Raw genomic sequence first — 27372 nt, forward strand, 5'->3', positions numbered from 1 at the left:
TAAAAACCCCCTAAATCTCCGCTTCCTCCACCTCTCGAGATTAATAAATCCGTCATCAAGGTGGGCCCTCGAAAGGGCGGAGGGCCACACCTGCGAGAGGGGGGACTCCCGCAGTAGGATCAGGTCTGACCTTAAATACATAGAGTGTTAAAAGAGTTCGTCGTCGGGGCTTAGGGTCTGTGCTGAAGATGTCATAATCCAGTAAAATTTGAAAAGCATGGTTGCAGCAAAACAGAATAGTCCAGTCATTAGTCTTAGATGGGGGGGGGGGTGATGGTGCTAGGTTGGTTGGATGACAATCAAGAAGTGGGGCTGGTGGGTGGTAAGTGGTGGATGGCAAGGGGTAGTTGGACTGTAGTTGGCAATAGGCAAGGGGCAGATGGTCAATCAGCAGTAAATCATATAGGGTAGGAAGGAGTCCTCCAGGGCTCACGCAGATGGTAATCCGGGGCAGTTGTTAATAAACAGTCAGCAGGGGGGGTAGGTGGGGTGCAGTCAGAATGGCAATAGGCAGAGGCAGATAACTCCTCTGCTAAGCCTGATGATAAGGGCCTCCTGGCAATCCCCAACAAAGCTCCCCCCCCCCGGTCTCTGTACAGCCTCCTGAATCGTAGTCCTACTCCTACCAGGCCATCGGCATTTAATCCGCCTTGGCCTGCAGCTGCGATTTTGGCCCCCAAACCACCATTCCAGGCCCCAACGCCGCTCCCACCGGCCTCCAGCTTCCTTCTCAGCCTACCCATTCAGTCTTTGCCGGCCTCAAAGGTCCCAGCCGGTCTCCAGTCCTCTCAAATTCGGCCAACATGATTTTCAAACCTTTTCAAACCTCTCACAGCTACCTCTCACAACAAGCTGCAAGCCGAGGGATTCAGCGTCCGGCGCTTCCAGCCGTCGCCGCCTCAATCCACGGTCCCAGATGGTCCTAGATCACCAGCCTCCAACCTCAGGTCCAAATTCGGCATCGTCGGTATCGGCGCGCCTCCACACACTCCGTCCGCCATTTCGAAGCCATCTGCCTCTCCTTCAATCAACTCCAAACGCAGACGGCCTCTCTGCGGCTTCTCAGAGCGACGCCTCCCATCAGCTGCATTACCAGTTCGTTCCTCACGTTCCTCACGCTATTTCCAATCGCCCAGCTACCCTGGGGGACCCATTCGGGTCATAAAAGAAACCAGGGTAGCTGTTTACTGGGGACCCGGTCCCCATGGTGGAAAAGGGGACCGGCAGCGCTCCTAATTCCCTGGAAAGAGCCCCGCGGATCTACGGAGCTCTAGCGGCAGACCGCCATTCCTCCGGAAGCTCCTCCCTTCTCTTAGTTCTTATCTAATCTTTCTTTATCTGACAAGATTAAATCAAATGACTTTTCTTCAGGCTCCCGATAACCAGATTTTGAGCCCTACAAAAATTCTGTGGAAGAGCACAACACAACGACTAGAACTCAGAGTCTCCTGGTTCCTAACTGGTGCCTTAACCGCTAGACAAAGCCACTCTCAGAAAAAGATATGTGGGCTTCAACTTCCAAAATCGTGCAGGCTGGGGAATTTGGGGTCCTGAAGTCCATACAATTAAAGCATGTTTTGCTGGGGAATTCTGGGAGCCAAAATTTATTCATGTATTGATAATATACCACCCATCTTCCTTAAAGGGTACTCTGGTCAGCTTACAAGAAATCCACACATCTTCAAGCATGGCTGGCTGGTGAATTCTGGGAGTTGAAGTCCATACATCTTAAAGTTGTCCTAGTGGACAAGTTTAACCGGAGTCCTAGCGGACACTAATTTAAACATAAGCCATGTGTGTGGCAGCAGTCCAAAAAGCTAATACAATCCTTGGTTGTATAAACAAAGGCAAAGAATCAAAATCTTGTGATTGTGAAACACAAGTTTAGAAAGCTCAGTCGTAAAGCCACATCTGGAATACTGCATCCAGTTTTGGTCACCACGTTACCAAAAAGATGTAGTGACTTTGGACAATGTGCAAAGAAGAGCAACTAAGATGATTAAAGACCTGGAAATGAAAACATATGAAGAGCGGTTGCAGGATTTGGGTTTGGCCATTCTACAGAAAACGGTAGCATGATACTGTATATCATGTAGGAGATGATAGCAGTATTCCAGTATTTGAGAGGCTTCCACAAAGTGGAGGGGTTCAACTTATTTTCCAAAGCACCAGAAGGCAAAACAAGAAACAATGGATGGAAACTAATCGAGGAGAGAAGCAACCTGGAATTGAGGAGAAACCTCTGAATAGTGAGGACAATCAACTAGTGGAACAGAAGTTGCCTTCAGAGGTTGTGGGAGCTTCATCACTGGAAGCTTTCAAGAAGAGATTTGTCAGAAATGGTGTAGGGCAGTGATGGCGAACTTTTTTTGGTTCGCGTGCCAAAAGTGGGGGGAGCGCAGGGGGGTCGAGTGCGGGCGTGCCGCACCCATAATGCAATGCGCGACCCCCCCCATTTTTACATGGTTTTTTTGCCCTCCCCAGGCTCCAGGGGCTTTATAGGAGCCTGGGGAGGGCGAAAAGAGCCTCCCCTGACCCCCCCGAGGCCCTCCGGAGGCTTCAGGGACTGTCCAGAGGCTTCCCTGAAGCCTTCAGAGCGCTTAAAACCACCCTCCGAGCAAACCGGAGGTGACTTCCGCTTGTGGCACGCGTGCCATAGGTTCGCCATCACGGGTGTAGGGTCTCCTGCTTGGGTGTGGGGGTTGGACTAGATGACCTATAGCAGTGATGGCTAACTTTTTTGTCACTGTGTGCTGACCTGCGCGCCAAAACCTGGAAGAGCAGCATTCCTGCACGCACAAGCAGCCAAACTTCTGGTTTCCAGTGCAGGTATGCACTCGACAAATAGCTGGCCATCACATATGCGCGCAACGTAAACCCGGAAGTTTGAGTGCCGGCTCTTATGGGTTTTGGCGCTCCCGCACACCTGAAAGCAGCTGGCATGTGTGCAGGAACGTGGAAGAGGAGCCAGTGAGGCAGCGCATCCTGAGCGGGATGGCTCTGTGTGCCATTTTCGACACGCGTGCCACAGGTTCGCCACCACTGACCTACAGGGTCCCTTCCAACTCTGTTAATCTGTTATGTTCCCTTCCCTTAAAATAATTCCCCTTATTGGGAAGGGAAATGAAACAGACCATGGGCTAGAAAGGAGCTGAAACAGAAACCACAGGCATCATGTGGTTCATGGGTGGCACAAGGTCAGAATGAGGTGACTTTGTGGAAAAATGATGTTGTGGCATTTGGATGCTCTCTGCAAGTATTATTCAGTGATTTGATTTCTGGTGGCCGCCAATCTTAAAACACAACTCTGGGTGCCTCACAACAAAACTAAAACCCAGAACTAGAACAACCATAGAAATGTTCAATCATAAAGTTATGCTTTAGAACCCACCCTTCTGATCGTACTTCAAATGCTTCGATAAAGCAATTTTTCGAACATTGTGGATATGAGTTAATACAAATACAATAGCAGAGTTGGAAGGGACCTCGGAGGTCTTCTAGTCCAACCCCCTGCCTAGGCAGGAAACCCTATACCGTTTCAGACAAATGGCTACCCAACATCTTCTTAAAGACTTCCAGTGTTGGGGCATTCACAACTTCTGGAGGCAGTTGCCTGTACACAGCTGTATGCAGGTGTTTGGTATAAAAATGTGTAGGTTGTATGGCTGAGGAGGAAAAAGATGGCTGTCAGGGAAGGGACTGTGGACTTCAATTCCCAGAATTCCCCAGTTAGCATTTCCCTGACTGAGGAATTCTGGGAGTTGAAGTCCGCACCTCTCCATGTTGCTGAGCTTGAGGAAGACGGAGTTAGAGGCCTTAACCAAGATGCCATCTTGAAGGGAGAAAAATGGCACCTTCTCGGGAGTTCAGAAGAAGCTGAGAAACACGGCTCTCAGGTTAGCAGCATCCTTGCTTGATCTGTGCACCTTGAAGGAATTAGACCAGGGGTCAGCAATTAGACCGCGGCTCTGGAGCTGCATGTGGCTCTTTCGTCCCTCTGCTGCGGCTCCCCGTTGCTCAAAATATGCATCACAACCGCCAATGTGCGACACCCGCTGGCACATGATTTATTCAGCTTTTCAACCCCTGGTAGGCCAGCCATGGTTAAATCCAAGAAAAAAAAGTTTCAGAAGAAAACAGAATGTTTAATTAAACTACATATACTAGTATTGTGGCCGCTTAGAGCTAGGGTTAGGCACGGGAAGGGTTTTGTGGCCCCCGTGTTTTCTTTTCTGTGGGAAACGGCTCCAAATGGCTCTTTGAGCGTTTAAGGCTGCCGACCCTGAATAAGACCAACTCCGTCCTTAAGCAAACAAGATAGCCAGTGTACTGTACAAAGTCTGATTGGTCACTTTAAATGACTATATGACAGACATTCAAAAGGGTGTTTACAATGCAAATTCAAAGTTCTGACACACACACACACACTTTCATACGTTTGCATTTTGGGTACTCAGCACCCAGCTCACATTTACCACTGATGCCAGGATTTCATTTTGTTTGGCTTATTTAGTATACACACGTAATCAATTATTATGACTTTTATTTAAGCAGTCATTAAAATGCATGTGTCGCCCTACAGAAACAGGCTTTTCATAATGTGCTGGATAGCTCCAAGAAAGCTCCCTTCCTTCAAAAGAGGAAGGACAATTTTAGAACCATGTTAGAATCGTAATTTAATTTTTGTTACTACATTGGTAGTTCAGTATGATTTGGATGACCGTTTTCACTATGTTTCTTAAGTTTTAAATTATTCTTTTGGATTTCCTGCTTGGAAAAGATAAAAATGAAGCTTTAATTTTTTTGGATTTGATGATTAGATTTGTTATGATTTTAGAAATACTGTGTATTTTCATTTTTACTATTGGATGCACAGACACACAAAATGCCTACGGTAGGTGTAAACTCAAAGTAACAATTATTTTCTTATATAATTCTCTGTTTTAGAATAGAATAGAACAGAGTAAGTTTTAAAATATTATTTTGGATTTCCTGCTTGGAAAAGATAAAAATGAAGCTTTAATTTTTTTGGATTTGATGATTAGATTTGTTATGATTTTAGAAATACTGTGTATTTTCATTTTTACTACTGGATACACAGACCCACAAAACGCCTACAGTAAGTGTAAACTCGAAGTAACAATTATTTTCTTATATAATTCTGTTTTAGAAAGAATAGAATAGAGTAGAATAGAATAGAATTCTTTATTGGCCAAGTGTGATTGACACACAAGGAATGTGTCTTTGATGCATATGCTCTCAGTGTACATAAAGAAAAATAAAATAGAATACATTCATCAAGAATTATAAAATACAACACTTAGAGATAGTCATAGCTTACTAATAAGCAATCAAATTACACTAGGAAAAAAATAAAACAATATTTTAAAGATACAAGCAACATGGTTATAGTCATAAGTGGAAAGAGATAGGTACTAGGGAGGAAGAGAAGAATAATAGTAATACAGTCTTAGTAGATAATTTGATGTCTAATATGGGTTTCTTTTAACGTTTGTGCTTTAATTTTGATTAGAAGTAAGAGATTATATATCTGTGCTGAAGAAAATTGCAAGTAAATCTATTTTGTCACTTTAACTTTTCCCCATTTTTGATCCCCTTTCCCTCAATGTTTCCCTTTTTGTTATTTTGTATTTCATCTCTCTTTGAAACTTAATAAAGTCGAGTTAAATAAAATCAAATTAAATATTACGTAAAAATAATAAACTCCTGCTTGTGCAGGGGGTTGGATCAGAAGACCTCCAAGGTACCTTCCAACTCTGATATTCTGTTAAAATAACGGGGTGAACCTTGTCCTAAAACGCCACGTAACCTGGCCTTGGCTAAATCACGGTTATGCCTATCTTGGAAGCGCACCAGGGGAACAGCCCGCCACAAGATCCTGAGTTATAGGATGCCTGGCGTCATAAAGTGAGGCAGGCGGGTGGGTGGCTGGGAATCCCCTTTCCGTCCCTTCTTAAGCCAACCCAACTTACCGGTTTGAAATAAGGCGACTGCAAGGCCATTTTCGGCAGCTGGCAAGGGAATCCGAGAAAGGAAAGGAAATTCTGGCAAGTTTGCCAAGTTGGGCGATAGGACGTTTTTCTTCCCACCCGAAGGAAACGAGATCCTCGCAGATGCGGCGCCGCGCTTGAATGGAGCGGAGCGGAGTCGCAAAGGGGGGTAAAGGGAAGGGGCGGAGCCTGCCTGGAAATCGGGGGTTGGGGGGGTGGAGATAAATCGAGAGGGGAGGGGGTGGTCAGTGCTGCTCTCTAAAATCCCCAAGTGGCCGAAAGTGGCTTGACTGTGCCGGAGGGATGCTGCTTGTCACGCGATCTACCTGCCCCCACCCCCCATTCCCACGACTCCTCGATTTCTCACCCGCTCTCTGTTTTTTCCCTATTGCTAGTCGCGGAGTTGTTATGAGTCAACTTAAGGAAGAATTGCAATCTGCCAATGGGGTAATAATACCCATGATCGGGGTCATGAGAGCACATCTGAAATACTGAGGGGGGTGGGGGTGGGATTCACACCACAGGGATGAACCAGCAGCCAATTGCTTTCCAAATTCAGCCTATTTGGTAGTGGGGGGAGGGAGGGGGGAGAAATCTCGCAAGCCACAACTTTTCCGGTTATGATCAAAAGAGGGGGACTACAATCTCCATCATCCTTAGCCTGGGAAGATTGCTATGAAGCCACCATGTCTGGGACAGGCTTATTTATTTTTTCTTTAGCCGTGTTCCAAAATCTCAGGGGCTGCCACAAAGAACTGGGTATGTTTAGCTTAAGAGAAAGAAGGACTAGGGGAGACATGATAGCAGTGTTCCAATATCTCAGGGGTTGCCACAAAGAAGAGGGAGTCAAACTATTCTCCAAAGCACCTGAGGGTAGAACAAGAAGTAATGGGTGGAAACTAATCAAGGAGAGAAGCAACTTAGAACTGAGGAGAAATTTCCTGACAGTTAGAACAATTAATCAGTGGAACAGAAGTTGCCTCCAGAAGTTGTGAATGCCCCAACACTGGAAGTCTTTAAGAAGATGTTGGATAGCCATTTGTCTGAAACAGTATAGGGTTTCCTGCCTAGGCAGGGGGTTGGACTAGAAGACCTCCAAGGTCCCTTCCAACTCTACTATTGTATTGTAATATGTCAGAAGAAGAGGGAGTCAATCTGTTCTCCGAAGCACCTGAGGGCAGGGCAAGAAGCGATGGCTAGAAACTAATCAAGATGAGAAGCAACCCAGAACTAAGGAGAAATTTCCTGACAGTTAGAAAAATTAATCAGTGGAACAACTTGAAGAAGCTTCTTGGATGTGTAGGAAGTCAGCACCCACCCCTGTCCTAGAAAGATGAAATATTTTAGGAAATATTAAAAGGGCAGAAAGGAGGCAGAAACTCATCCCCCCCACCTTTCTCAATGGGCCATTAAGTCCTGAGCCAATCTATTCTATATAACAAAGATCTACCTTCTTCGGGAAGGAATTGCCCAAAGCCCCTTCATTATATCATCACCCAGCAAGGCTCAACCAAGCCTGGGACACCGACAACCTACAAAGTTACCCCTGCATTGCCCCACGGGAATCTGACAACCAATCAGAACACAAGCTCAAATTCAAAAGCCCAGGGAGGGCATAAAACCCAGGCACTCTCAGCATCTCAGTCCTTTTTGCCCAGGACTGTCCACCATTAAACCATCTTTCCAAGCAGTCTCCATGTTTCCAGTGTCTTTTTCCTTACTTGGAACTGAACCCAGATGGACATTTCTTCCAACAGATGAGAAGCAAAATGTCTTCAAGGAAAGAACCGAGAAAGTCCAGTTGCCTCTTGGAAAAGCTCTTTTGGGGTAACCCTGGACGATTGAGATTTTCCATAGACAATTGCCTTGATTAGCAATAAAAATTCTGGTCCCAGTTGTGCTTGTCCATATAATTTCAGGCTGCTATTGCGATAACTTTGCAAACTACCCATGCTGACCTTCCGGACATGGCTACCCTTTGCCTTATATTCGTCACAAGTCTCTAGTGTTTCTCAACCTTAGCTATGTAAAACTTGTCGACTTTTTAAAATTCGAATTTCCTCCTTTATTAGTTCCCTATTCCTGGAAGGCTGTGTCTTCATAGGTTAGGAATGCATTCACTTCTATCAGTTTTGTGTCCAAATACCGGGTAGATGGCAGATCCTTTGGGGAGGCTCTGAAGTTTTAAAGAGACAAATGGCTCTCTTATGGGTAAGACCTATAAGTGTACATAAAATAACTAACATTTTTGGCTTTGCCCACTTTGAAAGGGCCCCAGCAACTACAAAGAGGATCACCTGAGCATAAGATACATTTCAGGAATGGGTTCCAGCTGCCTGTTTGCAACGCACACACGCACGCACCATATTAAAAATGCTTCATGCGCAGAAGCAAAAAAACAAGATGGTGCTGCCTACAGCGCCACTGAGGGAACCAGTGCAGGTTCCAGCGACCCAGGCCTCCAAGTTACTATTCTGCCAAACTGGGCCAAACTGTTAGGAACCCCCCTCTGGTACATTTTAGTCGTCCTGCTTCATACTACAACTGTACAGTTCATATAGAAATGCTTGCCAACTTTGTTAGGGGTTTACAGGTGATATCTTCCGCTGGCGAGGTTGGCAAAGATGTTTAAGGACAAATCAGCTAAATGATGGAACCAGATACCTGGATTTTACTATCATATGTGGTGGACATGTGGAGAAGCAAAGAAGTACTGGACAAAAATAAAGATGGTTGGAAAAGATGATAAAACAACGCATTGAGCTAAAACCAGAAATATTTGGGTTTATTACCTGAAACTTATAATAAAGAGAATTTAATTATTCATGTATATTCCACTAGAATTGTATTTGCACAATATTGGAAAAATGAAGAGATTCCTACTGATGAGGTGATTAGGAAAATATTAGAATGTGCAGAAATGAATAGATTAATAATAGCAAGCAAGGAGAAAGAACAAACTGATTATTATATGATATGGGAAGTGTTTTACCAATGGTTAGAGAATAAAAAAGGAAATTAGAAATAAAAGAAGGCAAAAAGAATAGAAAATATATCAAGATAGAGATAAGAATAAAATGACAATTGTTAGTATTAGTATAATGAGAATAACTATGTTTAATGTTGTTAATGTATTTTTATTAGAAGATATTTTAAGAAGGAAATGAAGAGCTTTACAATTAGTAGTAGTGCCAGTTTGCACCTATTTGGGAGAACCAATTGTTAACTTTCTAAGCACTTTGGAAAACCGGATGTTGGAAGAAATCCCTTTTTGGTTTCTTTCCACTTTACAGGGCTAATCCTGTAAGGAAGGCAGGAGGGAAACTTTCTGGTGTTGCTTCTAGCCTAATCTTTATTGCCCTGCTTACAGAAACTGCCTCTCCAGTTAACCCTTACTACATTGTAACAGTTAAGGCGAAGTGCCCATCGACCTGAATGATGTTGTTGGCCACACCCACCCGGTCACATGACCACCAAGCCACGCCTATCCAGCTGGTCATTAGGGCAGAGAACCGGTTGTTAAATTATTTGAATCCCACCACTGATTGTATCATTTGAATCATGAGGTTGGCTGTGAAAACAGAAGTTGTGTTATTTCACCTGTGATATCACAAAACATATGTCATTTGCTCCCTATGTCCCCCCCCTTGGATTCCCCCTCCCAAAGCTCTAAAAAGTTAGTCTTTTTGCAGAAGATAAGAAAAATATAGCAGCTCCTTTTTCAGGAATTGCTGAAAACATCCAATGTTTTCTACAGAATCCCCAACTCCCAACTATAGTTATTCTAAGTAAAGATAAAGGTTTCCCGCACACATATGTGCTAGTTGTTCCCATCTCTAGGGGGCGGTGCTCATCTCCATTTCAAAGCCGAAGAGCCAGTGCTGTCCGAAGACATCTCCGTGGTCATGTGGCCGGCATGACTAAAAGCCAAAGGCGCACGGAAAGCTGTGACCTTCCCACCAAAAGTGGTTCCTATTTTTCTACTTGCATTTTTACATGCTTTTGAACTGCTAGGTTGGCAGAAGCTGGGACAAGTAATGGGAGCTCACTCCATTACGCAGCACTAGGGATTCGAACCGCTGAACTTCTGACTTTCTGATCGACAAACTCAGCATCTTAGGCACTGAGCCACCGTGTCCCTAGTTATATACTAACCCAAGTTATATTTTAGTTACATCCCAAAGCCACATCAACGGTCAGCATTATTTTTGTAAAAAAAAAAAAGTCATCACATCAGTCTTTTCATCCAGAGCAAAATTTTATTCACTTAAAGAAACTCTAAAATATTCAGAATTTCATTAGCATAGAATGTTCTTTTTCAGACTTTTTTCCCCCTCTCAACAGCTGAAAAAAACAATACAGAACTCTTTGTTAATACTAACCATTTTTAAATTAAATTAAGAGCCATTTCAGAAGACAAACTTAGTTGATAGAAAATATTTATATATTTATATATATTTATATATAGGCGTGTGTATTTACTGTACAAAGTTTACATTTAGAAAAAAAAAGTAAATTTTCTCCAATATTACAGACTTACTACGTACAGGGTTTAAATTGTAACTAGGGAGACTCTTGATGTACAAATGTGCTTCCCTTTAAAAAGAACCAGAAAGACATAACCTCACGATCTCACAGTGCTAATTCATTTTGTTACAATCAGCATAAAAAGAGTAATTAACAAATGATAGCCGGGTTTTTTTTCTTGATTTGTTTTGTGTGTATGTGTTCCTGTGAAATATTCCTTTTACCTTAGATGAGGGGGAAACGTGAGTCATTCTCTTACTTGCTGGCAGATGCATTTGAATATATAACAGTGTAAAGAGAAAGGGTTTATAAGAGTAGAATCTGCATTGAAAGTAGAGATTTTAGGTGGGGGGGGGAATAAACTTAATTTCAGCTGTCAATTGAACCAGGACACAGGAATTCAGTGGAGCAAGGATATAACCTTTACTTTATTACTAATAATTACAAACTAGTATGAATTATCTTCTGTATTTTGTAATTTCCCTTCCTGGCATATTAAAAATAATAATTGTAATTTGCAGGCAACTTTTTAAGGAATTGGCAGGCAGAGACAGTCAGGCAGAAATGGCTTGTAACCTCAGGTCAGTATTTTTTTTTTTTACCTTAGCAGCTTTAAGATTTGTGGACATCAATTCCCAGAATTCCCATGGCTGGCTCTGGATTTCTGGGAGCTGAAGTCCACACATCTTAAAGTTGCCAAGGTGTGGTGCTTAATGTCAAAAGCGGACCGAGCCGTAATGTCACCAGTGAACCATCCATTTCCCAGTATCCAGACCACCACTCCAATTTTTATTCTCCGTGTTTCATTGATCAGAGAGATGGAAAAAGAATGTTTATACCACTTCCATTACTTCCATTCTGTGTTTCTGGATGTTAAATCCAAAGAATATTTCAGAAACGAGGAGAAAGAAAATAAAATATTGCACCAACGACCTAAGAGTTGGGTCCAGATTAAGCTAAAGGCGATATACTTAGTTTAATATTTATTGTGTTCATAAAAAGGGCAGTTCGGAATAAATTCCTTCCACATTCCTTCACAAGGGGACATGGGAAACATGGGTTTAGATCATGGTTAAGAATAGGATTGAAGCACATCAAAGCAAGCCTGGATGAACAGACCGTTACCCCTCGTATCAAGAGGCCAGGATGATGGGATCTAGATTCTAACAATGCAGAATCTAGACACCAGAGCAGGGGTCTCCAACCTTGGCAACTTTAAGACTTGTGGACTTCAACTCCCAGAGTTGAAATCCACAAGTCTTAAAGTTGCTAAAGTTGGAGAGCCCTGTTCAAGGGGGTACAGGTTTCTCTATTCATGCCTTAAGATTAAGTAGTTGTTACTTAGGAAAGGGTGGTAGGTGTGTAGAAGTGTGCAAGAACTACACACATGCACACACAATTACCTTCATCCCCACCCCATCCCTCCCCTCTCATGTATGAGAAACTCTGCTTCTAATCTGCATCCCATAAATCAGTGTTTCTCAACCGTGGCAACTTGAAGATGCCTGGACTTCAACTCCCAGAATTCCCCAGCCAGCATTTGCTGGCTGGGGAATTCTGGGAATTGAAGTCCAGGCATCTTTAAGTTGCCAAGGTTGAGAAACACTGCCATCAATGATGATTTACAAAGTCTGAAAAGAAACTTAGAATGCAGATCACATAGCAAGGGATCAGGTGGTTTAACAAGATTCCAGAAAAATCGATAGTAAGCCACTTTCAGTTCGTTGTTTTTTTAAAAAAACGGTGACCGGGGAACGCCCCGGTCATCAGCATCAGCACCAGCGCATGTGCAGCACAATCTCCATTGCAGAAGTGTAAATTTTGTTACCTTTTGTAATGTTCTGCGCATGCGCACACCTTTTTAGGTATAAATGTGCACGCAACTTTTTGCGCGCCAAACCGGCAGTAATGCTGGTAGCCACCCACCCCTGACCAGCATCCAACACAATCTGAGGGAATTCTTCTTCTTTACAAGATGAAAGTTAAGATGGTGGTTTTCAGAGGCAACCTATTTCAGGTAAGACGGCTTTATTGTGGCCTGTATTTTATTTCATGCTCATTTTCAATTTGGCCGCTTCAGAGATGCACATACAGGCTCAGAGGTCCTGTCTACCCAACAGGATTATAGTAACACTTTCAAACTGCACCCTGGCAGGGAAGGTTGGAGAAAGGGCCCCACAATTTTCCAGGCCTTCCTCCAAGCTGGAAGGCTCGTTGGAGGGGAGAAACAATGCCCCCCTCCCCCCCCCGCGCAGACAGCTTTGATCAGAGATGGGGAAGTCTGGCCCCTTTACGGCTTGTGGACTTCAACTCCCAGAAATCCTGAGCCAGCCACGCTGAATTCTGGGAGTTGAAGTCCACAAGCCATAAAAGAGCCATTCCCCATTCCTTAGATGCCCTCAAGACCTGTCAAAATCTTCCAGCTGACAGAAAGGTCCGTTCTCAACACAAAATTCAAAACTTTTGCTTCTTTTACCAACAAAACCCAGATTTGTAAACATACGGCTTCAATAGTGTCCGAATAATTTGAAATAAGAAAAGTGCTAGTGAAAATGCTTGGTGTTGATGTTGGTGTTGCTGGTTTGTTTTTTTAAAAAAGACACCTTTTTATCATGTTTATTATTAACCGTTAAATCCACACAGGAAGAAAAAAAAAGTCATCCAAAATGTAAACATTTCAAAAAGGAAGCCTCTGATTTAAGCAAACACATCAAACATCCATATCGCTAGGGCAGCGTGGTCTCGCCATCTTCACCTTCCGTAACTTTTTTGGATTTTCCGTTTTAAGATTGCAGAGAAGGTTTTTTCCCCCCAGGCGTGTGAATGGCACAGAGGGGGGGGGGGGAAACCAGGAGCCAAGGACCGTTAAAACACAGCAAGCTATATCTTTTGATTACTGGATTCCAGATCTCCCAGAGCAAATCGTTCAAAACGGATAACCATTTTGCTACTGTTAAGGCTGAAGGGGGGAAAGGAGAAGGAGAATGGGGAGGGAGGAAAGGAAATTAAAACAGTTACAGGTTAATTTCTACTATACAATGAAATGCCAATGAACTGGTTCTAATTGTTTCTAATTTCCAACACAGAAAGCAAGGCGCTGAGGCTCTCCTATATACAATGTGCGTGCACTTCAAATGTTTTGAACCACCAGGGCAGGGGTGGGATTGAAAAAAATTAGCAACCGTTTCTCTGCCCCGCTGCTAGGTGGGCGTGGCCATAGGGGCGTGGCCTAGTTGGCAGGGGAGGCGTTTTTGCCCTCCCAGGGCTCCAGAGGCCTTCCTCAAACCTCCGGGAGGGCTCAAATGGCCTCCTCACACCTCCGGAAGCCGGAAACGGACCCGTTTCCGGTACTTCTGGTAGGCCCGTTTTTCACCCTCCCAGAGCCCTGAACTTACCTGGTATGATGAATGGGCCACATGGATACTCCTGGGACGGGAGGAGTGGGCAGGGTCAGCCGGTCCTTGTAACTACCGATTCGGCAAACCAGATTAAAATTAACATCCAGTTTGCCCGAACCGGCTGAATCCCTGCCCTGAACTAAAGACTTTCTCCCATTGTATTTTCTCATTAAAAAATACTTTTTCAGGCTAAGTGAACCTCATTCACATCCCTATCCTACAAGAAGGGCCCCTCTCGAGTATGTGTGAGTCTTGGGGCACTTTTTGGTCTTGACTCCTCCTCAAGATGACTTACCTTAATTGAGCCTCCCCATTACCATCACACATTGTGACCTTCATAAAACAGGTCATCCACTTCTGCAATTTTATTACATTTGGGGGGGGGGAGGTTGTTAAGCAACCGCCATGGTCATAAAGTGAACTCTTTCTCAGCAACCGTTCTAAGTTATGATAGACAGATTCAAAGATCTGGTGGCCGTCCCCCACCTGCCACTCAGGTGATTGAATTTTGGGTACTCAGTAAGCGGCCTGCATCAACGGCCATTTGCAGTGTTCCACGCATAACCGATAAAGGAGAATATTTGTAATTCAGGATTGAAATGGGGCTCCTTGGTGCCCTCTGAGTTTTGCTTGTTTTCTAGCAGGCGCTTCATTACCCAAACTAGGTAAACTCAACTAGCACTGATGATGTTACCTAGTTAGGGTAATGAAAGTCTGCAAGAAAACAAGCTAAGCTCAGAGAGCACCAAGGACCCTCAGTCACATGACTTACAACTTTCTTGCTGGCTTTGGTTTTTTGGTTTCCAGCAAAAAGCATCCACTGTGGACAATGAGTTCATCTAGTGACTGCAGTATTTGCTTAATGACTGCAGAGTTCACTTTACAACAGTCATGTTCATTTAATGACTATTGTTTAAAAAAATTGGGCTGGTCATGTGGGTTCCACACCTTACGGCCATCGGAATAATTAATCTCTCCACTGCTTTCTGCTATAAGATTTCCATAAATGCCATGGGTGAAACTGGAACTGTTGAAACATTTAGGCTCTAATGATTTCTTGCTTATTTTAAAACAGACATAAAATGCATTTGGATAAATAAGGAATTCAGAACTGAACCGTGGAGTCCTTGACGTTCTCTGGATTTGTTGGTTAATTGCAGATCTTTCATAACCCAACTAGGTAACATCATCAGTGCTAGTGTGGGGTTTGCTCCCTGTTCAGCCCTCAACAGATACATAGAAGTAAACCACGTTTACACACCTTTCAGGAGACAATAAAAGCATTAAGAAAGAAACAAAAAGATGCTCTCCATCAATCAACAACCAGCTAAGCAAGGATTAACACCATACAAGCTATCAAGCAAAAGACAATAGTCTAATCAAGGAACTACCCAAAGAGAAAACCACATCCCAACCTGCACTGGTAGGCAAGCTATTGTATATAAAAAGGGAGCAAACCTCTCACTCATTAGCACTGATGATGCTACCTAGTTGGGTCACGAAAGGTCTGCAAGCAAACAATCAAGCTCAGAGAGCACCAAGGACAATGCAAACATAAATACTGCATTTCCCTGAAAATAAGACAGGTCTTATTTTCATTTGACACCCCCCCTTCCGAAATAAGCACTTGGCCTTATTTTCGAGGAGGTCTTATTATTTTTGAGGTGCAGGAGGCAGTGAACATGATCACCTCATGGCTGCTGCTCTGTTGCAATATTTTCAAGGAGGGCTTACTTTTGGGGGAGGGTTTATTTTCAGGGAGGGCTTATTTTATCGCATGCACTCAAAAGCCCGATTGGGCTTATTATCCAAGGAGGTCTTATTTTCAGGGAAACAGGGAAGGACTATAAATCAGCAAAACGACTTCATGTTCAAATTTCCCATTCAACTATTGTTCCCACTTCAACTGGACAGCCATTTTAAAATGTTCTTGCTTTTAATACAAATAATCATGTACAAAGCACAATCTTAAAAAGGAGCAATCCTCTTTCCCCCTCCTTTCTTTCTTTCCCTTTCATGCATGCAGTAATGCTTCGTCCATTTACAGAAAGGCAGAATATACATTAAAGTGATCAACAGGAAAAGTATACAATATATTCTAAAAGACAACGGAAGTGATGCCATCGCCTTTGAAACATGCAAAGATATATACCACTTTTGACACAATGAAAAATTAGCCAACTCAGCACTTGTTACAATTACTCATCAGTTCAGTATTTTTTTTTTAAAGACTTGATCTTAATTCATCCCCTGGCTGGGTGAGATAAAAATTTATACATTTCTAATTAGCCCCACTGGAGCTGTTACGGAAGGATCAATTTTCAATGTCTCTCTTGCTGGAAGTCAAATGCACCCTATAGTTCAACGTGTCTTTATTTCAAAACTCGCCTACAAAAGACAAGCACACAATGCTGTTAGGTTTTTGAATTTTGTGTTTGCTTACACCTTGCAGACCAGGCTGGTGATAGAAGTACATAGAGAGAGAGTGACAGAGAAAGCACTGGAGGGGGGGGGCAGGAACTTGACAGGTGAGTAAGGGGGCCTGGAGCACTGGGGGCAAAATTTCCCCTAAGTTCAGTGTTAATAGAGAGGCAAAGAGTTCTTAACAGACAGGTCACTTCACGTGAGCAGCCCACACCAAGAAAAGAGGCGGGACGGAAGAAGGAACCGTTAGCAGCATCGGGGAGGGCCCTCAAGGGTTAAAAATGGAAACGGTGCGCGCAAGGTCCGAGCTGCTGGGTGGATTAGTCACAAGTGCTCATGCAAGAGGAAATTCAGCTACGGCGCCAGGAGCTACAACCTGTAAGAGAGAAAGTAGAAGGAAGACACACAAAAAGGGAAGCGAGTTAGTTCACAGTCAAAAAAGTTCAAAGGTCAGAAGCACAGGGGGGGAAAAAGAGAGATTTGTGTGTTTGGCCTTTCAGAGCTCATTTTTCCTAACTGAACTGATCGTCTCTGGAGATTCCCAGTCATCCAGGTTCATGGTTGTCCCAAAGGTGCTTTTTTTTTAGAGGCAACTGGACTTTCTGGTTTTTCTTTGAAGACGTTTCGCTTCTCATCCAGGAAGCTTCTTCAGCTCTGACTGGATGATGGGAAATTCCTGAAGAAGCTTCAGGACCCTGGAGTACTCATCTCAAATGATCTAAGTACCAGAGCTCACTGTAACAGCATTGCTAAAAAGGCATTAAGAGTTGTTAACCTACTCTTGCGCAGCTTCTTCTCCAGTAATATTGAACTGCAAAGTAGGGCGTACAAAACTTTTGCTAGACCAATTCTTGAATAAAAGCTCATCTGTCTGGAATCCTGACTGCAAATCAGACATTAATACAATCAAACGAGTCCAGAGATATTTCACGAGAAGAGTCCTCCACTCCTCTGCTCGCCACAGAATACCTTACGCCACCAGGCTTCAAATTTTGGGCTTGGACAATTTAGAACTTTGCCGTCTTCGATCCGACCTAAGCATAGTACATAAAATTATCTGCTACAATGTCCTACTTGTCCATGAATACTTCAGCTTCAATTACAACAACACATGAGCTCACAATAGATGCAAACCTATGGTAAACCACTCCAAATTTGATTGCAGAAAATACGACTTCAGTAACAGAGTGGTCAATGCCTGCAATGCACTACCTGACACTGTGGTTTCTTCCCCAAACCCCCAAAACTTTAACCTTAGACTGTCCACTGTCAACCCCATTCCTAAGAGGACTTCAAGGGGAGTGCATAAACGCACCAGCGTGTCTACATCCCTGTCCTAATATTCCCTTGTATTCGTATTCATTTCATGCATTCATAATCATGTCTATACTTATATCTGTTATTTAATTCTTTTAAAAAAAACACTGAAAGTCCAGTTGCCTCTTGAAAAAAGCCCCTTTTGGGACAACTGATCCCAATTGATCTGAATTGATTATTAAACAGGCACTTTATTTAGGAAACACACACAAGCCTTCCCTATTAATATGTTATCATAAATACGGAGGTGCCTTATGAAGCCCAGGGACCATGCCTCATTGGTTCATCAATCAAAAGCCTAACAAAAATGCAGTTTTTGGAAATAGGCGGGACAAGGAGAGGCAATACGTACTCAGCTGATTTCCAGAAGTGTCCCGGGTGAGAGAGCCTCCGGTTAAGCTTTGGCAATTTTTCAAGCATTTCCATCAAGAGGGTGAAGCTGGGCCGCTCAGCCACATCAAAAGCCCAACATGCCGAGAGGATTTCCTACAAGACAACAATCATCTTTTTTTTTAAAACAAAAAAAGATTAGCTCATAGCATCCTTAGGAACTTGCCTCAGTGGTGAAATCCAATTTCCCCCCCAGTGGTTCTGTGGGCTTGGCTTGGTGGGGGCGGGTCATGTGACTGGGTGGGCATGGCCACCTTTTTTTCACTTTTTAAAGCATTTTTCCCTGCTGGTTTGGGCGATTCAGCAGGGAAAAAATGCTTTTAAAAGCTGGAAAAAAGTTTCGGATGATCGTGTGGCTCACAGCCGAACCAGGAGGATTTCACCCCTGACTTGCCTCCAGAGGTTGTGAATGCTCCAACACTGGAAGCTTTTAAGAAGAGATTGGACCATCCTTTGTCTGAAGTGGGATAGGGTTTCCTGCCTGAGCAGGGGGTTGGACTAGAAGACCTCCAAGGTCCCTTCCAACTCTGCTATTCTATTCTGTTCTGTTCTGTAGTCCAAACTATCAGTTTGAAGATGGCGGCTTCTAAGAGCTGCTTTTAACCAGCCTGACTTGGAAGGAATTGCAAAGCCATAAGTTAGACCTCGAGATTTATAGAGTCAACAGCTGCAGATCTCTGGCTCAGTTCATGTCTTCCAATGAAGGCATTAATTAAGAAGAGACTGGGCAGCCACTTGTCTGGAATGGGATAGGGTTTCCTGCTTGAGCAGGGGGTTGGGCTAGAAGGCCTCCAAGGTCCCTTCCATCTCCGTTATTCTATTACTAATTGGATACAGAAAACAGGGTCCCCAATTGCACAGGAATCAAACCTACTGTATCTCTTCTTGCATCTCCTGTAAAGCCTCTCATCTGCTGCAGGGGATAGTAAATTGACATGAGCCCCTATAAGGGGAAGGGGAAGTTCAGATATCAGACAGGGGAAGTCACTGCCCTGGGAAACTGAGTGGGATGGAAAAGGAGAACCCCTGGATAGTCCTCAAATTACAGAGCCTGGAATTTTTGTTGTTAGTCATGATGGTTGTAAATTGAGGCACCTACATCATCATCTTCTTTTAACGATCCCATAATCCTTGGGGAAATCTGGGCAACTGAACGAAAATAGCAGAGTGTTTTACTGGCCGGATGCCTTTCCTGTTGCCAATGCAGAGTTTTGTTCAGCAGATATATTCTCAGTGTGCCCAAAGAGAGAAATATCTGAAATTGAGGTACCTATATATATGACTGATCTGAATTTAGATTATTTTTTGCTGCAGTAGCAGCAGCCATTAGGTGAGTACGGCAGTCGTAAAACAAGCACAATGTTTAAGTGAACGTGGCAGTCGTTAAACAAGTCAATGCATTCCCATGCGATTTTTTTTTTTTTGCCTGAAACCAGACTTTGTCTTAATCACATCACATGACTGCAGAATACAGCAACTGGTCATAACGGCATTGTCATGCACCTGAAAATGTAAGTCATGTTACCATGGGGAAGTGGCATTGTTGGAACTCCGGAACTGGGTCATAAATACTTTGGGGGGGGGGGGTAGGGGTCTGTTGTAACTTCCACTGGTTGCTAAGTGACTGATCATTTAAGTGAGGACTACCAGTATTGCTAATTATTTTAAAGAGGATCGAGTACAATGGGTGCCACCTTGAGCTCTCAAATGAAAAGCGAGATGTAATCCAAATTAACAAAAAGGAGGCATACCTGGGTGCCCAAGGAAAGGCTCCAGGGGGGATTGAGAACTTACATTTAAGCCCCACCTGATCCATGAGACAAGGGCAGAATATATGAATGGGAAAGGTATCCTTCCTCTCTGTTGCCCCAGGCAGCACCTACTTCCAAGATTCCTGGATCCAAGTCTGGGTCGTTGAGGTTTGGCCAGGAGGGCAGAGGCCATATCTACTTACCCCAACTTCTTTCCCCAGGCTACTCGTTTGCAGGACGTGCTTCATTCCTTCACCACTTCCGATCTGCCAAATCAAAGCCTCCGCTGGCTGACTCTGAAAGGGCCACTCTCTGGCCTGGAGCTCATACCACACGGTCCTGAGAAGCAAAGCAGTTCCAAGATGAAGGTCTGTAATATTGACAGTCATGTCACCAAATAGGCATTCATCCATTCATTCACTTCTTCACTCATTCATTCATTCACTCACTCACTCTGACTCATTCATTCACTCATTCATTCAATGACTCATTATTCACTCATTCATTCACTCACTCACTCATTCATTCATTCATTCACTCACTCACTCTGACTCACTCATTCACTCATTCATTCACTCATTCATTCAATGGCTCATTATTCACTCATTCATTCACTCACTCATTCATTCACTCATTCATTCATTCACTCACTCACTCTGACTCATTCATTCACTCATTCATTCAATGACTCATTATTCACTCATTCATTCACTCACTCACTCATTCACTCATTCATTCATTCATTCACTCACTCACTCATTCACTCATTCATTCACTCATTCATTCAATGGCTCATTATTCACTCATTCATTCACTCACTCATTCATTCACTCATTCATTCACTCATTCATTCAATGGCTCATTATTCACTCATTCATTCACTCACTCATTCATTCACTCATTCATTCACTCACTCACTCTGACTCATTCAATCATTCACTCACTCTCATTCATTCACTCATTCAGTCATTCACTCACTCTCATTCATAAGTCATAAGTCACATTTTTCAGAGCTGTTGTAACTTTGAACAGTCCCGAAACGAAGTGTCGTAAGTCGAGGACTACCTATGCTATGATTGGGACTGTGCTTGGAGAGAAAAAACTATTTTTTTTAATTTTTTTTAGAAGAGTTGAAGTTTCCCAGAACAGCAATTTTCAAGCGTCATGACTTTTGAATGAAATGTAATTTTGAAATGTAATTAATGTTCACAAGATGTAAAATATAAAAATCAGTGAATGCAGGTTAACACTCACACCCATGTATGCAAATATTTCACCAGATTTTTTGAAAACATGTTAGCTACCGTTCTCAACCGTTTTCAACGCTTAATTGCATCGCCCATCACTGCTAAGTAAAAGTGAAAATCCCATGACCGCAGCAACAAACCAGACGCACTGAAGCAGCCACAGCTTCCCCAAATCTCAGTCCCTGGGGAATCATAGGTCCTCATATTTTGCACACATTGTGTAATTGAGCTCGTTTGAGGAACTTCTTCTAACTAAACTAAATCAGCTAGCGGCACCTGAACACACTTGTAAGTGGATCACAAGCTTCCTAACAGACAGGAGGAAGCAGGTGAAGCTACCTGCACAATTAGCACAAGAGCCTCCCAGGGCTGAGTGCTCTCTCCACTCTTCTCTCTATATACCAGTGTTTCTCAATCTTGGCGATTTTAAGTCCTGTGGACTTCAACTCCCAGAATTCCCCAGCCAGCTGTGGACTTAAAGTTGCCAAGGTTGAGAAACACTGCTCTATACCAATGACTGCATCTCAAGCGATCCATCTGTTAAACTACTGATGTTTGCAGATGATACAACAGTGTTTGTATCATCGTTCGAGATAACGACAAATCTGCATACAACAGATGGGAGGTTGAACAACTAGCTTCGTGGTGCGACCGGAACAATCTGGAACTGGACACACTCAAAACAGTAGAAATGGTGGTAGACTTTAGGAAAAAACTCTCCCATACTACCACCTCTTACAATACTAGACAACGTAGTATCAACAGTGGAAACCTTCAAATTTTTAGGTTCTATCATATCTCAAGACCTGAAATGGACACCTAACAACAAAAACGTCATCAAAAAAGCACCACAAAGAATGTTCTTTCTGCGCCAACTCAGGAAGCTCAAACTGCCCAAGGAGCTGCTGATACAGTTCTACAGAGGAATTATTGAGTCTGTTATCTGCACCCCTATAACTGTCTGGTTTGGCTCGGCAACTCAACAAGACAGATACAGACTATAGAGGACAATCAGAACTGCAGAAAAAACAATTACTGCCAACCTGCCTTCCATTGAGGACTTGTCAAAAAGAGGGCTGTGAAAATATCAACGGACCTCTCACATCCTGGACATAAATTGTTTCAACTTCTACCCTCAAAACGACGCTATAGGGCACTGCACACCAGAACAACTAGACACAAGGACAGTTTTTTTCCCGAACGCCATCACTCTGCTAAACAAATAATTCCCTCAACACTGTCAAACTATTCACTAAGTCTGCATTACTATTAATCTTCTCATCGTTCCTATCACCCATCTCCTCCCACTTATGACTGTATGACTGTGACTTTGTTGCTTGTATCCTTACTATTTATATCAATATTGTTTCCTGATTGCTTATTTGTACCCTATGATTATCATCAAGTGTTGTACTTTATGATGCTTGATGAATGTATCTTGTCTTTTTATGTACACTGAGAGCAGATGCACCAAAGACAAATTCCTTGTGTGTCCAATCACACTTGGCCGATAAAGGATTCTATTTCTATTCTATTCTACTTGGTTCACAATTGTTGTCCTACAATGTACAACATGACCCAGTTAAAGTCATGACCATGAGAGTATTAGTAGTACACTGATTATTTGGGAGGGAAAAAAACCTAATCTTCCTGCTTTACAATAGCAATAGCACTTAGACTTATATAGTGCTTCACAGTACTTTGCAACCAGAGATGATTTTCACATAATTTTACCACGGGTTCGCTGCATACTGAAAATGTGAGCATGTACGCATGCTCGCTACACTCGCGCACCTTCCACAGATGCATGCGGCCTCCCATGCATGCGCTTTGCTTGTGCATGCAGCTTGCATGCATGCACACATCAGTGGTGGGTTTCAAATTTTTGTACAACCTCTTCTGTAGGTGTGGCCTGCTTCGTGGGAGTGGCTTGCCGGCCACGTGACTGGGTGGGAGTGGCTTGCTGGCCACGTGACCGGGTGGGAGTGGCTTGCCAGCCATGTGACCCGGTGGGCGTGGACAACTTGTAAAATGTGATGAAACTCACTTAACAACGCTCTTGCTTAGCAACCAAAATGTTGGCTCAGAAACTCTGGCATTTGAAGCACGCAAGTCTTAAAGCTGTCGAGTTACAAGACCCTTGCGCCCCTAACCCTTTAGAAAAAAAAAACCAGGGGTGTTCAAACTTAACAGCTTTAAGATTTGTGGACTTCAACTCCCAGAATTCCTCCTCTCGCTTTTCATCTTGATGATGTGCAGACAGGCGGGGGGGAGGGAGCTGGAACCGGTTCTAAACAGCACTGTAGATTTGTGGAACCTCTTCTATAGAAGAGGTTAGAACTGGCAGGAACCCAACCCTGGCACACATCTTAGAAAACATCCCACTTGCAGTTCACCACTACCGGTTCGCCCGAACCGGTCCAAGCTGGCTGAATGCCACCACTGTTTGCAACACTCTCTAAGCCAGGGCTGTCGAACTCCTGGCCCACAGGCAAACGTGTCACGCGCTGGCCACACCCATGCCCAGTTTAGTAAAAGGGGGGGGGGGAGTCCTGATAAGTCCCGTGACACCATCGTGACAATGTGAGTTTGGCACCCCTGCTCTAAGCAGTTTACACAGTCAGCATATTGCCACCAATAATCTGCGTCCTCATTTTGCCCACCTTGGAAGGATGAAAGGCTGAGTCAACCTTGAGGTGGTCAGGATTGAACTGCTGGTAGAGGTCAGAGTTTGCCTGCAATGCTGCATTCCAACTAGTGCGCCACCTGGTGGCACAGTTGTTAGAATTCATGATTATGTACAACACAGTATGATTTTTCCACTGTGATATGGGGTACCATCAAGGCACTGACTGTGTATTTCTCCACATTCCCTAGCCAAGTAAAAAAAATGGGCTATCTGGGGTTTTCAGATTGTTTCCCCATCCAGGTGCTAACCACTTCCAGACCTGCTTAGCTTTCTCCAGATGTTTTTCTTTTTTCTAGAAAGGCAGGATATTTTGGCTGACCTTGACAAGAAGCTCCTGCTATGACCTTTCATTATTCTTACCCAAAAGCGTAGACATCCGCAGCTTTGGAGAAGGGCAGCTTATCTTCACCTTTCCCAGGAGCCATCTCGCGCACAATCTCGGGAGCCAGGTAGCACAGCCAATCATGAGGCAGCTTCAATTCATTTTCACGCCTGATGTCAGAAAGAAGGAGATTAAAACAGGGCTGGGCTACAGGCTGAATTCAGGTGGACCTGAACCAAATCAGCCAAGACTCTGATTCTCAAATAGGTAATTGATCCACCAACAAATGATTCTTTACCCCGGTGCTTCTCAACTTCAGCAGCTTTAAAAAGTGTGGATTTCAACTCCCAAAATTCCCCAACCAGCCACACATCTTAAAGGGGGTGACATGATAGCAGTCAGCCTATTTTTCCAAGTACCTGAAGGCAGGACAAGAAGCAATGGAGGGAAACTAATCAAGGAGAGAATCAATTTAGAACTAAGGAGGAATTTCCTGACAGAACAATTAATCAGTGGAACGACTTGCCTCCAGAAGTTGTATATGCCCCAACACTGGAAGTTTTTAAAAAGAGATTGGATAAGCATTTGTCTGAAGTGGTGTAGGGTTTCCTGCCTAGGCAGGGGGTTGGACTAGAAGACCTCCAAGGTCCCTTCCTACTCTGTTATTCTGTTAAAAAAAATCTGTTGAGGGAAGGAGCAGATGGCCAGGCCATCTGTAGTGTGGAAACCTTGGACAATGTTCTGACATTGGTTTCCTAAGGCCCTAGGTCCATGATGGTGAACCTATGGCACACGTGCCGTAGGTGGCACGCAAAGCCCTCTCTGTGCGCATGCCAGCCATCGCCCCAGCCCAGCTTCACTGTACATGCGTTTGCACCTCCCGCCAGCCAGCCCGTCTTCAGGTCTCTGCCACACATGTATTGGGGGGGGGTGCATTCACGGGGGGGGGGGCATTTGAATTGCATTTTGGGGCCTCGTGCAGCTCCCTGTGCCCCATTTTTGGCTTCAAGGTTGGTCAGGAGGTCTTCCAGACCCAAAATGAGGTTGGGGGGGGGGTGTCGCACGGCCTCCCTATGCACTGTTTTGACTTCCAGGTTGGTGCAGGAGGCCTTCCGGGCCCAAAACGAGGTGTGGGGGCACCACACAAGCCCCCCCCCGGTCCCAATTTGGCCCTGGAAAGTCTCCTGTACCAACCTTGAAGCCGAAAATGGGTGGGTAGGGGGTTAGGTGCATGCGTGAGGTCCAGGGGGGGTCTGCATGCATTGCATTATGGGTGTGGGCACATGTATGCTGTTGTGTGCACGCTTTTGGCATGTGACAACAAAAAGATTAGACATCACTGCCCTAGGTACTGTTCTTTCAAATTTTAGGCTTCATTATTAGAATTTAATATGATAGTCTGGGCCTCTTTTTTTTCAAATTTAAGAAAACATGTTTCCCCTTTCTTAGCCAAGGCCATTTCTTTGGCATGGAAGAACTTGCTTTTTCAAAAACTACACAATGGACGGTGCATTTGGAAAGTCCTTGAATACTTGCAAGAAAGATACAAATCTAGCTGGGAAAGAGTCATGTGACCTGTAAATATGTCACTTGTGGAATGTTCTCTAGAATCAGTCTTTTCTATTGTTCAAGCGTCACATGCAATCCATGTCTTTTACTGTTTGATTTCGCTTACTGATGTATCACATAGACTGAATGTATGTATCATATCTTTCTGTACCCTGTAAAAAGATTTGTAAAAGGTAAAGGTTCCCCTCGCACATATGTGCTAGTCGTTCCTGACTCTAGGGGGCGGTGCTCATCTCCGTTTCAAAGCCAAAGAGCCAGCGCTGTCCAAAGACGTCTCCATGGTCATGTGGCCGGCATGACTAAACACCGAAGGCGCATGGGAACCCTGTTACCTTCCCACCAAAGGTGGTCCCTATTTTTCTACTTGCATTTTTTATGTCCTTTTGAACTTCTAGATTGGCAGAAGCTGGGACAAGTAACGGGAGCTCACTCGTTACACAGCACTAGGGATTCAAACCACCAAACTGCTGACCTTTCTGATCGACAAGCTCAGCATCTTAGCCACTGAGCCACCATGTCCCACAAAAAAAACAAGACTTGAGAGGGAGGAGCCAACGTCCCAACGGTACGGACGTGCAGTCTCGATGCTCCGAGACCGCCGCCAATACTTTTGCCGCTGCGTGGTCCAATCGGACCTAAACTGTCCCGAAGAGACGGTGAACAGCAAGACCACGTCTTGCTGATCTCAGGGACCCTGCAAGTCCCTGATCGATCCAAGAGAAGGCCTTCAAGCTGGCGACAAGAGGCAGCCTAGGCTGATGAAGTTGGGACGGCTCCGGAATGGAAGGAAACGGAAAGAGAAAGTGTGTCCATCTGGTGAGGAATCCTTTCTGTTTTGAAAAAGACTGCCCAAAAGAACTTCTTTTTTTATGCTAAATTAAATCCTTAAGCAGAAGAAGTAAGCGGTGGAATTTATCTCCATTGGATTGTTTTGGTTAGTATGCTTTTTTGTGGATTGAAGTGCTCGCAACTTTTTTTCTCTCTCCTCTTCTTAAGGTGAATGGACCTTCTTCGACTTTTTCTTGCTTTATTTTTTAACTTAAGGATTAAAATCTCCTTCTCTACTCTAACAAAAATCTTCTATTATTTGCTATTAAACTCCATTTAAGAACTTTGTTTCCCCTAAACCTGAGACAACATCAGAGAGTGAAAGGAAGCAATACTGCCGCTTGGAGGCTAGAGGCTAGAGTTTCTGAAACCATGCATTCGTTGTGGCGGGCAGTGCCCTGGAAGAGCTCCGCAAGGGCTTGGTGAGGCTGGGGGTGGAATAGGCGCTTGCGCAACCCCCCTCTCCAGCGGGCAGATCTCCATGCACTGACCTAGGGGGTATCCCTAATGTGCCAATCCGCAGGAGCTGGGGGGCGGGCAGAGCGCCACGTGGCTTAGCGCCTTAGTGATACCCCCTAGGTCAATGAATGTGCTCTACCTGGCTGGAGAGGGGATTTGCTGGGCGGCTGCTCGTGAGCATGATCACCTCATGGCTGCTTTGCCCCTGATACTGTGCCTGGCTCTTCAGGAGCCCACTCGCAAGGGAGCAGCCGCCCGCCATCTCCCCCCTCCAGCCAGGCAGACCGCACTTCCCAACCTAGCAGTATCCTGAAGGCAGTGAGCAACGTGAGTGCCTTCCCCCCCAGCTCCCGCGGCTTGGCACCTTTGGGATACCGCTAGGTCAGTGAGCGGTGCTCTACCTGGCCGGGGGGGGGGAGTTGTCCAAAGGGTTTATTTCC

At 44.2% G+C, this 27372-nt stretch overlaps 2 protein-coding genes across 2 annotated transcripts in view; both read right to left on the bottom strand.

Moving 5' to 3' along the window:
* Positions 1-6163, bottom strand: part of LOC309385699 (galectin-9-like) — a 37506-nt gene extending 31343 nt beyond the window's left edge. Inside the window, exon 1 of the mRNA XM_081940396.1 lies at positions 5994-6163. Within this exon, the coding sequence (XP_081796522.1) occupies positions 5994-6023 (30 nt within the window). The 5' untranslated portion in view covers positions 6024-6163. The remainder of the gene's footprint in view (positions 1-5993) is intronic.
* Positions 6164-12151: 5988 nt separating this feature from the next.
* The window catches only part of KSR1 (kinase suppressor of ras 1), a 183690-nt gene continuing 168469 nt past the window's right edge, over positions 12152-27372 (bottom strand). The window contains 4 exon segments of the mRNA XM_081944367.1: positions 12152-13497; positions 18030-18163; positions 20022-20157; positions 24115-24246. Of these exon segments, the coding sequence (XP_081800493.1) occupies positions 13419-13497; positions 18030-18163; positions 20022-20157; positions 24115-24246 (481 nt within the window). The 3' untranslated portion in view covers positions 12152-13418.

The sequence above is a fragment of the Natrix helvetica genome, assembly GCF_964273705.1.
Source record: "Natrix helvetica genome assembly, chromosome: 2".
NCBI classification, from domain to species: Eukaryota; Metazoa; Chordata; class Lepidosauria; order Squamata; family Natricidae; genus Natrix; species Natrix helvetica.